At 39.8% G+C, this 13,811-nt stretch overlaps 1 protein-coding gene across 4 annotated transcripts in view; it reads right to left on the bottom strand.

Annotated features, from left to right (window-relative positions):
• TRAPPC8 (trafficking protein particle complex subunit 8) overlaps positions 1-13,811 on the bottom strand; it is an 88,155-nt gene that overhangs the window by 58,959 nt on the left and 15,385 nt on the right. For all 4 annotated transcript variants that reach the window (XM_084780440.1, XM_084780442.1, XM_084780443.1 and 1 more), the window contains exons 3-5: positions 3,663-3,752; positions 2,633-2,807; positions 14-167 (exon numbers count right to left, since the gene is read on the bottom strand). In XM_084780440.1, the coding sequence (XP_084636566.1) occupies positions 14-167; positions 2,633-2,807; positions 3,663-3,752 (419 nt within the window). The remainder of the gene's footprint in view (positions 1-13; positions 168-2,632; positions 2,808-3,662; positions 3,753-13,811) is intronic.

The following is a 13,811-nucleotide window of genomic DNA, read 5'->3' as shown; positions in this document are numbered from 1 at the left end:
TTTTCCCACATACCTGGTTTTGAATACTATTTTTCTGAAGATACTGACTCCACGGATCTGGTATCTGTTCATCTGATGCTCGATTCGGTGCTCGAGAGTTAATTTTAAGTAAATAGCAACCCTGAGTTCCATATTTCTGTTTCATTTCTTCATAAATTGATTCAGCCCTAAAGAAAAGAGAAAGAACTTTGTAGTAACTTTAGACAGACCTTAATTTCTCATTTATTTGTCCATATATTAGCTTCCTATTTTCATTTATGTGTGGAGGCTAATGACTCATCCCACAGTGCATATGGGAACATCAGAGGACCATTTACAGGAGTTGGTTCTGTCCTTCTAGCACATGGGTTCTGTGGACTGAACTCAGGTCATCAGCCTTAGCAGCAAAAACCTTTATCCACTGAGACATCCAGTGAGCACACACAACAGATTTTATTTTATTTAGGCCTTTTAAAATGTGTGTGTATAAACCTGAATGGATTTGATGTGCACTATCTGCATGCTATAGCCCAAGGAGTCCAGAAGAAGGTGTTAGATGTCAGGTCCCCTGGGGCTAAATTACAGGCAGTTGTGCACTATCATGTGGGTGCTGGGACCTGACCCTGAGTCATCTGCAAAGGTGGCAAGTGCTCTTAACCCTGAAAACAGACTGCAAATAACCCAAGAATAACCCCCCAAAAGGCAAAACAGAACATTAAGAGAATATAAAAATGTAAAACAAAAACTCAGATCTTAATTAAAACTTATCAAATTTGTTGCACAGGCAATTCTGATGGCCAAACTACAGAAAACAAAATTAGTTTCTTTACAGTACAGACCATCTGGAGCCCTCCACATGCATAGTGCAGATTGCCTACTTCCAGAGCTACTTTGAACATACAGATACCAGCTTCCTGTCAACTGTGGGAATTCATATTCAGAAAACATAATTTGAGAATCTTTTAAAACCATTTGTTAATAGATGAAAAAAATTACAACATCAAAAAATTTATAGGACAGGGAGGGATAAAAGGAAAGAAAACTATACCACAGCAGATGACGCTCTCACTGCACAAACCTATCCTTTGTTCTTGAAATTTTTGATTAGCTGAAGCCTTGAGCTACTTCTCAGATTAAAAAGAAAAATCTTTCCATATTTTGAAAATACCATACATGCCATCTTGGACTACATACCAAGTTTGAGCCCAGCTTAGGCTACATGAAATAGTGTTTCAAAAAGAAAGAAAGGAAGGAGGGAGAGAGGGAGAGAGGGAGGAAGGGAGGGAGGGAGGGAGTTAGTTACTATGCTAACTGTTGATAAGAGAAAATGAATTGAAATGTAACAACCTAAAAAGCAAATAGCTCAATTATAAGAAATTAAATTCTAGTGCCATTGGGTTTGGTCTGCTTGATTGTTTATAATTTTTTAAATCTTCCAAGGCTGGATATTGAACCCAAGCCAGAAAAAAGAAAAAAGAAAGAAAAGGATAAGCTGTATGCCAGAGCTACACACATATCTAGTCCCAAGTCTAGTTTAAATAGGTATCTTTAGTCAATTGACTATCACGGGGAGATGGGGACACCTGGAGAATATGAAGACTTATTCACAAGCAAATGCTGATATTACACAGATAACACACACACACACACACACACACACACACACACACACACAAATTATTTTAAAAATTAAGAATCATTGGCCTAATTTTTAAATGCCAATTGGACATCCTTATTACAACTATTCAATAGAAGAAAATCAGTGTTCAACTCACTCAAAGGAATTTTAATAACCAGCTCACACTATTTTCTTTTTAATTTACATTACTCTTTATCCAATGAGCTTTGAACTTTTTTTTTTTAATCGTAAAGATGAATACTCTAAAAGAAGTATTTGTTGTTTCTGAGTTTAATTTTATAGGAAATTAGAGAGCGGGTGGAGTTATTGCTGAAAAGTAGACTGTGCTGAGGATACAGTAGACAGTATGTTCAATCTCAACTACTGATATCATTACCAATCTCAATCAGTGATTACTTATGTTCAAAAATAAGGATTATAAGTTTTAAAAAAAAGACTTATGATTTATATAGTATTTGAGCCAGCAGGCCAGAAGAGGGCACCAGACCTCATTATAGATGGTTGTGAGCCATCATGTGGTTGCTGGGAATTGAACTCAGGACCTTGGGAAGAACAGCCAGTGCTTTTAACCTCTGAGCCATCTCTCCAGCCCCAGGATTATAAATTATAAGTCCTAAATGGCAGTCAGATATCAAGAACAAAATAAAACAAGGTTAATTTGACCTACACCTTCAAACAAATGCCAAAGTAAACTCTAAAGCATAAACATAAAATTATTTTTGTTTATATTACAAGAACTCATTTTAGGAGCTAGCAAAACAGCTCAGTAAGTAAAAGCATTTGCCACCAACAACCTAAGTTCAATCCCCAGGCCCCCAAGGTGGAAGAAGAGAATCAACACCTAAAAGGTATCTTCTGATCTCTACATGTGTGCCATGAGACATATGCATATGCATGCAAGTGCGTGCTCCTGTGCACACACTCACATGTACACACACACACACACACACACACACACTTGATTCTTTTTTTTTTTTAAAGTAAGACAATTAAAATATAAAATATAACACTTACCTCTGCTCATCTCCGGAAGTTACATCATGCAAAAGCACATAATATTTAAGTGTATTTGGGATAAACCATTTAGGGTAGGAATAATCACTGTTGTGCTGAATTCGATGCTGTTCTTGTGACAACTTTGAAAACTGTTCCATAGGTTCAGCTTCACCAGACGATGCCACCAACATACCTTATAACCACATTGTCAGGGAAATTATTACACCTCTCAATGAAAAACACTGCCTTATTTATTTATTTGGTTGGTTTTTAGCGACAAGAGTTTCTCTGTGTAGCCTTAGCTGTCCTGAACTCACTGGCTGGCCTCGAACTAACTGAGATCCACCTGCCTCTGTCTCCCGAGTGTTGGGATTAAAGGCGTGCCCCACCACACCCAGCAACACTGCCTTATTAATATAAATTTTAGAGGAGATCTTCTAGCCACGACTCATGGCACAGGCCTGTAATCCCAGCTACTCTGAAGGCTGAGACAAATTCAAGGCTGTGTCTGCATTACAGTGTGAGTTCAAGTGAGTGCAAGCCTGAGCACCTAAGGAAGACCTCCTCCTCCAACCTCCATGTGCACACACACTTGCACACCCACATGAGCATACAGCAATACACACACATTCTCTCTCTCTCTCTCTCCTCTCCCCTCCCCCCCTCTCTCACACACATACATTTCTTAACTACCCAGATCAAAAAGTCTAAAATAAAGAAAAATAAGTTTGAATGTGATATCATTACCAATAAAAAATTAATTTCTCCAGGATGGATGGTGGTGTGCACCTTTAATCCCAGCACTTGGGAGGCAGAGGCAGAGGCAGAGGCAGGGGGATCTCTGAGTTCAAGGACAGTCTGGTCTACAGAGTAAGTTCCAGGTCAGCCAAGGCTGCAGAAAAACTCATCTCAACAAATATAATAATGATAACAATAACAACAACAACAACAACAATAATAATTTCTCCATTTCTTATAACTTCTCAAGAATTTTGTATTTGTTTCTATGATTAATAACTTCCTGCCTTTCAGATGACTTAAAGGATACATGCTAAATAATGGTTCAGGAACTCGTGATCTGATGCTGGCATGGACTGCAGAAAGGTCTCTCTGTAAGACTCAAACCATGGAGTAGTAGCTAAAATTAACAACATACAAAATGATTAAAATTCATCAAAATCAGATTATAAAAGACACTAATTTCTAGTAATAAACAAGTATTTTTATCTGTGCTTTAAGATACATTTGATATCAAGGCCAACAACAATTTCTTTCATTTGTGGATGCCACATTTTATATAAATACATCAAATCACTGACATGAAGAGATATAGCATTCATGTCATACATTTTACACTATTCATGCAAACACATACACACACACACATGTGTGTGTGTGTGTTTGTGTGTGTGTGTGTGTGTGCAATTACTGAGGTTTGTAGAAAGACAGTGTCACTCCTAAGCCTGTACAGCATCCCCAGAACTACGTACTTACTACATCAAAGTAGCTAGAACTAAACTTTAGGTCCCTGGAGCAGTCATCTCATGGTCACAAACAGTTCCTGTTCATAAGAAATAACACGTTACAACACTGACTCTCTACCAAGGTTGATTTTACCCCTCAGGAATAACTGAGAAGTACTGGAAGGTAGTTTTGGTTGTCACAACAGAGGAGACATGACTTCTGGTAGTAAGGGGAAGAGGTCACAAACTCAAAGACATCTAAAGAGTGCACAGAGCAAACCAGTTCCACACACACAAAGAATCAACTGGCTCAAAATGTCAAGATGAGTATGTGATGAATTCTATAGCTTGATGACTTCAACATGACAACAAAGCCTTTTAACATTTTTACATATTATCATCCCCCCTTCACACACACACCCTATGCAATGAGGAGGGTTTTTGTTTGGTTTTCGTTTTTCAAGACAGGATTTCTCTGTGTAGTCCTGCCTGTCCTGAACTTGATTTGTAGACCAAGCTGTCCTGAAACAGAGGTCCACCTGCCTCTGCCTCGCCAAGTGTTGGGATTATAAGTGTGTGCCACCATGTCCGGCCATGGGTTCTAGGAACTGAACTCAGGTGGTCAGGATGCAGCAACAAACACCTCTACCCACTGAGCCATCTCACAAACCCATCAAAGCTTTTCCAAAGAGACTTTCAAAGGATAATTACTTTATAATCAAGTCAACGTTTTAGCAACCAATATCGTTATCTTGGGGCTGGACAGATGGCTCCGAGGTTAAGAACACTGTCTGTTCTTCCAAAGGTCGAGTTCAATTCCCAGCAATCACATGGTGGCTTACAACCATCTATAATGAGATCTGGTGCCCTCTTTTGATGTACAAGCAGGCATACATTTAAGCACAATACTGTATACATAATAAATAAATAAATCTTAAAAAAAAAAAAAGAAGTTGACCATACTTAGAGTAAGTTGGGCACTGTGGCTCATGCCACTAATCCCAGCGCTCAAGAGACTGAAGCAGGATAATAACAAACCTGACATCAGCCTGAGCTACAACGTGAGATCAGGTCTCAGACAGTTGAGTGAACAAAAGAGAGAGAACAAGGGAAAAAGTAAGGGTGCTGGGCAAAGCCAGTTAGGCAGGCATAGTGGCACATGTCTGTAATTCTAGCATTTGTAAGGTGGAGGCTAGAGGACCAGGCCTAAGTGACTAGAAAGGGAGAAGAAGAAGAAGAAAAACGATACGGGTTGGCCAAATACCATATCTCATCTTGTGCCAAGTAAGTTTTTTGTTGTTTGTTAACTGTTTTGTTTTGAGATAGGATCTCCCTATGTAGCCCTGTCTGACCTTTGATTATGTGTGTGTGTGTGTGCGTGCGTGCGTGCGTGCGTTATAACTGCAGCCAGAAGTACATACCTTTGATTCTAACACTGGGGACACAGAGACAAGAAGATCTCTGTGAGTTCAAGGCCAGCCTGGTCTACATAGCACTACACAAAGAGACCCTGACACACATGCCTCCCAAAAAAACTAACTACAACAAAAATTCTACAAGAAATGCTCATACTGGACAGTGGTGGCACATGCCTTTAATCCTAGCACCCAGGAGGCAGAGGGAGGCATATGTCCGTGAGTTTGAGGCCAGTCTGGTCTACATAGTTCCAGGACAGCTAAAGCTAAACAGAGAAACCCTGTCTCAAAAAAAAAAAAAAAAGTCTGAAGAGATGGCTTGGTGCTCTTCCAAAGGGCCTGAGTCCAATTCCTGCAACCACATGGTGGCTCACAACCATCTATAATGGGGTCTGAAGACCTCTTCTGCATACATAAATAAATAAATCTGAAAAAAGGGTATTTTGGGGCTGGAGAGATAGCTCAGCGGATAAGAGCACTAACTGCTCTTCTAGAGGAACCAGGTTCAATTCCCAGCACCCACATGGCAGTTCACAATTGTCTGTGACTCACAGATCTGAGACCCTCACACAGACATGTATGCAGGCAAAACACCAACACACATAAAATAAAAATAAATAAATTATTAAAAACAAAGAAATGCTCATATTTGGAGTCTGGTTAGGAAGACATTATTATAACATTTCCCAGCAAAACCATATTCTTCATGGAAATGGAGAATGAATAACACAACTTATGCATTTGTCACAATAGGAAACTAATTTTCTCACCAACCAGAACAAATTCTTCCCTCCAAATCAGTTAAAAATAATCTCCAGCTAAAAAATTCATGTGTGTTTTTACTAAGTAACAAAGTATGTCACAGAAAATGGCTCCCTTCACAAAATGGCTATATAGCCATAACAATTTTGATTAATTTGCTCACCTTTGTTGCCTTACTGTTGATTAAAAATTAACAAAATAAACAATAACAAAAAGAAAAAACTGTAGTCACAGGAAAAAGTTTATGTTTGGTAGTAATCTCCCAGTTTTCCATGCCATACTATATTAACTGTATTAGCGGATTTTAGCTGGGTGTGACAGCAAATACTTGGACTCCTGGCAACTAGGAGATAGAGGCAAGAGATCCAGAGTTCAAAGCCATCCTGGGCTACATGATCAACTGTACCAAGGGAAAAAAATTTAAGGAGAAAAAAAAGTTATGCTAAATTAAAAGTCTATCCATTAAATGGTACACTATGTAAACTATATACAGTCCATCCGTTAAATGGTATACTATGTAAACTATATATAGTCCAACCATTAAATGGCACAGTATGTAACTAAAAGAGAAAGAGGAAATTCTCTCCCTAAGGCTGTGAAGGAAAATGAGCAGCAGCCAAATCTAGGCATGGTGTCTCATCCTAGAACCCCGGCATTACAAGTCCAAGGCAGCATGGGGAGAGGAGCTGTGAGTTCAATGACAACCAACACTGTAAGGGCCAGACTGTGTCTCAAAAAACAAACAAAGTAGCAGCCGAAAATTACACATTTTGTATAATGAAAGAAAAAATGTGAAAAGCTACACACATACTGTTTATATTTTCAAAGACAAATAATGGAGAAATAACCCTAACACAGGAGGGCTTTGGTGTGACATTTGCTAGCATGCATGAGGCCCTGAACTTGATCCCAAGCTCCCACAAGAAAAGAGTCTATTCAATTACCTCTCAGGAAGAAGAAAGGAGAGGGAAAGAGGGAAAAGAGAGGGAGAGGAGTGAATATAGAGGGAGGCTAACTCTGTCCCATGGGTTTCTTTGGTCTTTTGTTTTAGTGTCTGAGACAAGGTTTCATAGAGACCAGGCTGACCTGAACTCACTGTGGCGAGAACGGTGACCTTAAAGTCCTTGTGGAGATCTGAATGTAACATGTCCCCATAGGCTCATGTATTTGAGTATTTGATTCCCAGCTGGTGGCACTGTTTGGAAAGGTTCTGGGATCGTCAGAAGGTGGACCTTGCTGGTGGAAGATACATCACTAGAGTTGGACTTTGAGGCTCTCTAGCCTGGGCTCATATTCTCATCTACTTCGAGACTGCTAAACAGCATGACTGGCTGCCCTTGAGGTCATTTCTTCCCCAAAAATCAACCTTTTCTCTCCTAAGTGGCTTCTGTCAGGGTATTTAGCCAAAGCTAACAGAAATTAAACTAATACACTTCTGCCCCCTTTGCCTCCCCCTCCCAAGTGCTAGGACTACAGTGTGTGCCAACACACACGGCTTATGTGGCGCTAAGAATCAAACGCAGAATACCATGCATCACAGATAAGCACCCTACCGCTGAGCTACAATCCCAACTGTGTTTCATGATTTGACTTTGGAACTTTATAAACATAGTTATATATAAAAGTATATATAACTCTTAATTAAATTGAGGAAAAAAGAAAAAAGCAAGATACGCACTCAGAAACAGTTCGTGAGCATAGAGGAAACAGACATTAAGCACAGTTTTGGGAAACAAGACAGGAATGAGTTTTCATCTCTCAGACAGGTGAACAAGTTTTTAACTCAGCCACATGTTTTCCTTAGGTGCTGTCAACATGTGTGGTTCCTTTGTCTGCCTTTAACTTTGTTAACTGCCAAACTATTTTTGTTGTAATTTTAAATATGCTTTTTGTAGGACGTGGAGGAGAAATGGTACTTTTTAATTTTTGTGTTTAACATAAGACTTTAACACTTAAAATGACAGTTCTCGCAACAAGACAAGCAAGCACTAAGAATGCAGACGATGAGACATTTAAGGTTATCCTCAGCTACAACAGGAGTTTGGAGACTAGCAGCATCTCTATACAATGTACTTTGCCTTGGTTGGAAGGGATAGTACTTTTTTTTTTTTTTAAGCAAAATTAGATGCAGGTCAAACCAGGCTATTCCAGGGCACTGCATGGATTTAGCACAACAGATAATAGATGATGAACAGGTAAAAGTTTAAAAAGGACCAGAAGACCACTTCATATATGAAAAATTAAAGACATGTTAACTGGCACAAATATGAAAAGTACTAGAAATGGAGGCAATGGACAATAAAATAGATAAGAAGGAATTTGAGAACAATCTGGGGGGAAAGACCTATTACAAGAAATTACCTGTATATAACCAGGATTCTTTTAATGTCATTAAAGGGTCTTTCCAATTACTGTACCAATGAACACTAGCTTTAATTGACTGAGCTGATGAAGAAAATATGGCAATGTTAAGCCAGGCTTATGAGGTAAATAACTAACATCTACTGCTTAAACAGGAAGAGTGAAAAGTATGCCAACTCAGTCTAAAAAACTAGTACAGATCAGTAAAAAACTAGATGCACACTTCTCAACATATCTAACCTGCATGACAATGGATAATGCTGCTTTTAAAATAACCTTCAGTGCCACTAGGGAATGGTGGCACACACCATTAATGCCAGCACTCGGGAGGCAGAGGCAGGTGGATCTCTGTGAGTTCATGGACAGCCTGGTCTATAAAGCAAGTCTAGGACAGCCAAGGGTACACAGAAAAACCCTGTCTTGGAAAAAAAACAAAAAAACAAACAAACAAACAAACAAAAAACCCTCAGAGTATCAAGCTATCATGACGAAATTAGATTCTAACTATTTCAGTACTTCATTGTCTTTCATTCCTAGTTTCCAGAGACATAAAACTAAAGCTAAGCTCTGAGGCTGTGGCTCAGTGATAGAGTGCATATGCTCAATCCACAGCAGCCAGATAAATAAACTGAAAGGAGATAGCCTGGGTAATGGAGAAGCTAAAGAAAATGTTTGTTTTGGTTTAGCCTAATAATTTTTTGATAATTTGTCTAAACAGTTCAGCTATTAATAGTCCTGCTTTTAAAAGCAAATAGCACATAATACTCTTGAATAAAAATGCTGAAAGGGATCTGAGAATACAAGTAATATAATTAGTTAAGTTTGACAATCAAATAATAACTACACTATTTCTATAAGCTATCTAGAGAAAGCCACTTTAAGAAAATACTTAAGAGCTGGGCGTGGTGGCGCACGCCTTTAATCCCAGCACTCGGGAGGCAGAGGTAGGCGGATCGCTGTGAGTTCAAGGCCAGCCTGGTTTACAAAGTGAGTCCAGGATGGCCAAGGCTACACAGAGATACCCTGTCTCGAAAAACAAAAACAAAAAAACAAAAAAACAAAAAAACAAAAAAAACAAAAACAAAAACAAAAAAAAATACTTAAAACTAAAGCCATTCCTGTTGGTCCGGTTGCTGCCCAAATGAGCAGACTCATATACCCCAAAATGTTTGTAACCTTACCAAAAAACTTACCCCTGTTTGACCAATAAAAAACCAACGCAACAGGACAGGGCAATGGGAAAGGTGTGGCTAAAGTTCACGGGCTTTGGAGACAGAGAGGTTCTTGGTAAAGGAAGCAGTCAGAGACCAGAAGATCTTAGGAAGGAGACAGGAAGAGAAGGAAGGAGGCCACCGCCATGGGTTAGGTGGAGAAAGAAGCACATGGCCGGGCGAGGATGGAGGATTTGGCCTACATAAAGATGATTAGCAAGTATTTGGGGTTATGGATAGAAGGAAGCTCAGAGGAATTATTAGAAGCAGATGGCATGGGATGGGAGCAGGGAGATATGGGAGGTAGCTTAGAGGATTAATATCTGCCTTGCCCCAGGTGAACCAAGGCTATTTTAAAATATAACAGGTATCTGTGTTTTTATTGATTGATAGCAGGTTAGAAAAATACCACTGTAGTAATTATAGCCTAATAATAGAAAATTATTAAGCTGCTTTTTTTTTTTAAGTTTTTTGAGACAAGGTTTCCCTGTGTATCCTTGGCTGTTCTGGACTCACTTTTGTAGACCAGGCTGTCCACGAACTCACAAAGATCCACCTGCCTCTGCCTCCCATGTGCTGGGATTAAAGGTATGTGCCACCACCACCCGACCACAACACATTCCCATAGTTAACAGAAAGCAATGTTAAAAATCCACCTCTAGAGAAAATAAATGGCCCCAAAGAAAACAATTACATATAATAAGTACTGGAAACCAAACACCTCCAAGTCTACACAGCCTTACCACAATATAAAGAACTGATTGTTGAGTCTTCTTTGTGCCCTCAAAAGAACATCTTAACAACTCAAGGTGAAACAAGAAACCAGCTTTAACAGATATGAGGAACCTTCCAACATGAAAAGAACCAAAAAGAAAGAGTATGAATGAGAGAAAGGACATAGAATAAAAGAAAATTGAAAAGTTAACAAGCCACTAACAAGCCGGTGTGGTGGCGCACACCTTTAATCCGGCACACGGGAGGCAGAAGCAGGTGGATCACTGTGAGTTCCAGGCCAGCCTGGTCTACAGAGCGAGTTCAGGACAAGAAAGGTAACACAGAGAAACCCTGTCTCAAAACAAAACAAAAACACAAGAACAAAAAGCCACCAACAAGTAATTAAAACTGATTTTTAAATATCCTGAGTTAATATTTCCTTTAAAAAAGGACTCCTGGCTATCATGGAACCCACTATGTAAACCAGGCTGTTTTCAAACTCAGACAATTCTTCTGCTTCTGCAGGGGTTAAAGGGCATGTGCCACCACACTTGTTTTAAAGAACTATTGTTTTTAAGAGACAGGAAGCAGTAACATTTCAATATAAGAGCCAATATAAAGTAAAAATGACAAAAACTGCAATATTTGTGAAAATGATCAGAAGACTGACTATCCATTCAAATTCCACATCCAACTAAAAATAGTTCCAAGGGTGGAGAAGTGGAGAACAACTTCAAATAAAAAAAGAATTGAAGAACACTCACAAGACTAAAGACCATGCAAAACCAGATGGCTATTATTGCTCACTGCAGAAAGCTCAGAAGCCTTAAGTGGCCGAACGTGCATCTCAAACAGCAGGGCAAAGAGCCTCTTCTGAGTTATTTAAAGCTGAGAATAAGTAGGTTTCTTAAGAGCAACACTAGAAGCTCATAAGAGGGCAAGTATCAAATCTGAGGGAAAATGTTTCTTATTGGTTCAGATAAATGATCAGTCAACTACAAAGTACATTTTCATTTACTTCTCAAAAATTTTAAAGAGAGATGACTCCATGGTTAAAAGAATTAGCTATTGTTCCAGAGGACCCAGGGTCTGTTCCCACCATCTATATGGTGGTTCACAAGCATCTGTAACTCCAGTCCCAGAGGATCCAATGCCTTCTTCTGGCCTCCTCAGGCACTGCATACATGTAGTGCAGAAATATACATGCAGGTAAAGCACCCATACAAAAAATAAAAGGAAAGCATTCTAAGAATTTTTTTCCTTAAAAAATATTATTTTCTATACATCTTTCTCAGAAAGCTACTAGGAAAGACTCCTCCATCAAATCAAGGAAATTCACCAAAAAAGATGAGAATTAATCAAGCTGGTTCCTCTTGCCTCTGATCCTAACACCCAAGAGTCAAGCAGGACAAGTCAAGCAGGAGAATTCAGTCCTGAGTTGGAGGTGACCCAGAGCCAGCAAGCTCTAGTGCAGTCTACATTATAAAGAAGAATCTGAGAGAGAGAGAGAGAGAGAGAGAGAGAGAGAGAGAGAGAGAGAGAGAGAGAGAGAGACAGACAGACAGACAGACAGACAGACAGACAGACAGACAGACAGACAGTGTGTTGGCTAGCTGGCTCAGGAGGTAAAGGCCCTTGCTGCCTGACACAAGTCTGAAAATGAGTATGGTCCACAGAACCTCATAATGTGGTCCTCTGACCTCCACACATGTGCCATGGTACTCACATCACAGATATACATCCACAATACTAATGATGATGTATTAATAAAGAGAAGGAAAGAAAATCTCTAGGATGACAGCTGTGGAAGGTGCCTTCTGTAGTCACGAGACCAGGATGGAGTAGATGAACACTTTCCAACTTCTGTTTTGTTATCTTTCACCAATAAATGTTCTTATGCTTTTTTTTTTTTTTTAAACAGTGTCTTAATCTGTATTCCAGGCTGGCCTGGAACTATGCAGCCCAGGCTGGCCTTGAACTGGGAGCAACCCTCTCCCAGCAGTCTTTAGACTTATTTTCCTAACCACTCCTTCCCTCCCATCTTTTTCCCAGCTTGGGGCCATGCACACACTAAACATGTGCTCTTTCACTAAGCTACACTCCTGACTCAAAAATGTTTAAAATTATATATTCATGGACATGGCTCTTTGGAGAAATAAGAACCCTGTAATAACTAAACATTTTGCCCCCAAAGCAATTTTCAGCTCCATGGGGGATGATACCATCCTCACTGGAGATACCAGTGATAGAGAAAGAAAAGACTCTAGAAGGAGATATTGATGAAGAATTACTTGAAATGGGTGAGAGCCAACCCCCGACACTATTAATGATACTCTGCTATGCTTGCAGACAGGAGCCTAGCAGAGCTTTCCTCTGAGAGGCTCCACCTAACAGTGTCTTGAAACAGATGCTGAGATTTACAGAGAACCATAGGGAGTCTAGAGGAAAAGTGGGGAGAAGAAAAGACCTGGAGGTGGCAGGAGCCTCACAAGAAGACCAACAGAGCCAAATGGCCATGGCCCAGAGGGGCCTGCTGAGACTGAAGCACCAACCAAGGGCCTTGCATGAACTAGATCTAGGCCCCTACACAGATGTAGCCAGTGGGTAGCTCGGGCTTCACGTGGGTCCTCTATTGAGGGGAGGCAGGCTCTCTCTGGCATGGACTCTCTTGCCAGCTTTTCAACTACTTTCCCCTGGTGAGACTGCCTTGCCAGGCCACAGGGAAGAGGGTGTGCTCAGTCCTGGTGCAACTTATTTTTTCCTTCTTTTTTTTTTTCTTTTCTTTTTTCTTCTGATGCAATGTGACAAGCTTAGGTGGGGCTCCCCTTTTCTGGAGATTAGGAGAAGGAGGAGAGGGGAGGGTGTATAGGACTGGGAGGTAAGGAGGGATGGGGCTACCAACAGGATATAGAGCAAATGAATGAATGAATGAATGAACGAATGAACGGAAAACTGACCTGACAAATTCAAAGTCCTACTCAGGGAAGTTGAGAGAATACAAAAAATTCTGAGCAAAATGATTTTTAAAGATGGCTGCTAACACCTGAAAAACCAAAGGAAGCATTTGGCCCTGCAGTAAACTAGTATATTCAGAAATAATATTGTAAGTAGTGAATATTAACCAGAAATTATGGAAACTGTACTAGGTGGTACAGAAAAATTAGAGTAAGTAATCATCTCTGTCCTCAAAATTAACTATCCTTACTGTTTAGATTAGTTAAAAGCCATTATTAATTGCTTAATTAAAACTGATGAAGACATGGACACCAAC

Source organism: Acomys minous (genome assembly GCF_964271855.1).
Source record: "Acomys minous genome assembly, chromosome: 4".
NCBI classification, from domain to species: Eukaryota; Metazoa; Chordata; class Mammalia; order Rodentia; family Muridae; genus Acomys; species Acomys minous.
Note: the sequence above shows the minus strand (reverse complement) of the source record. Positions and strands in the feature narration are given on the sequence as shown.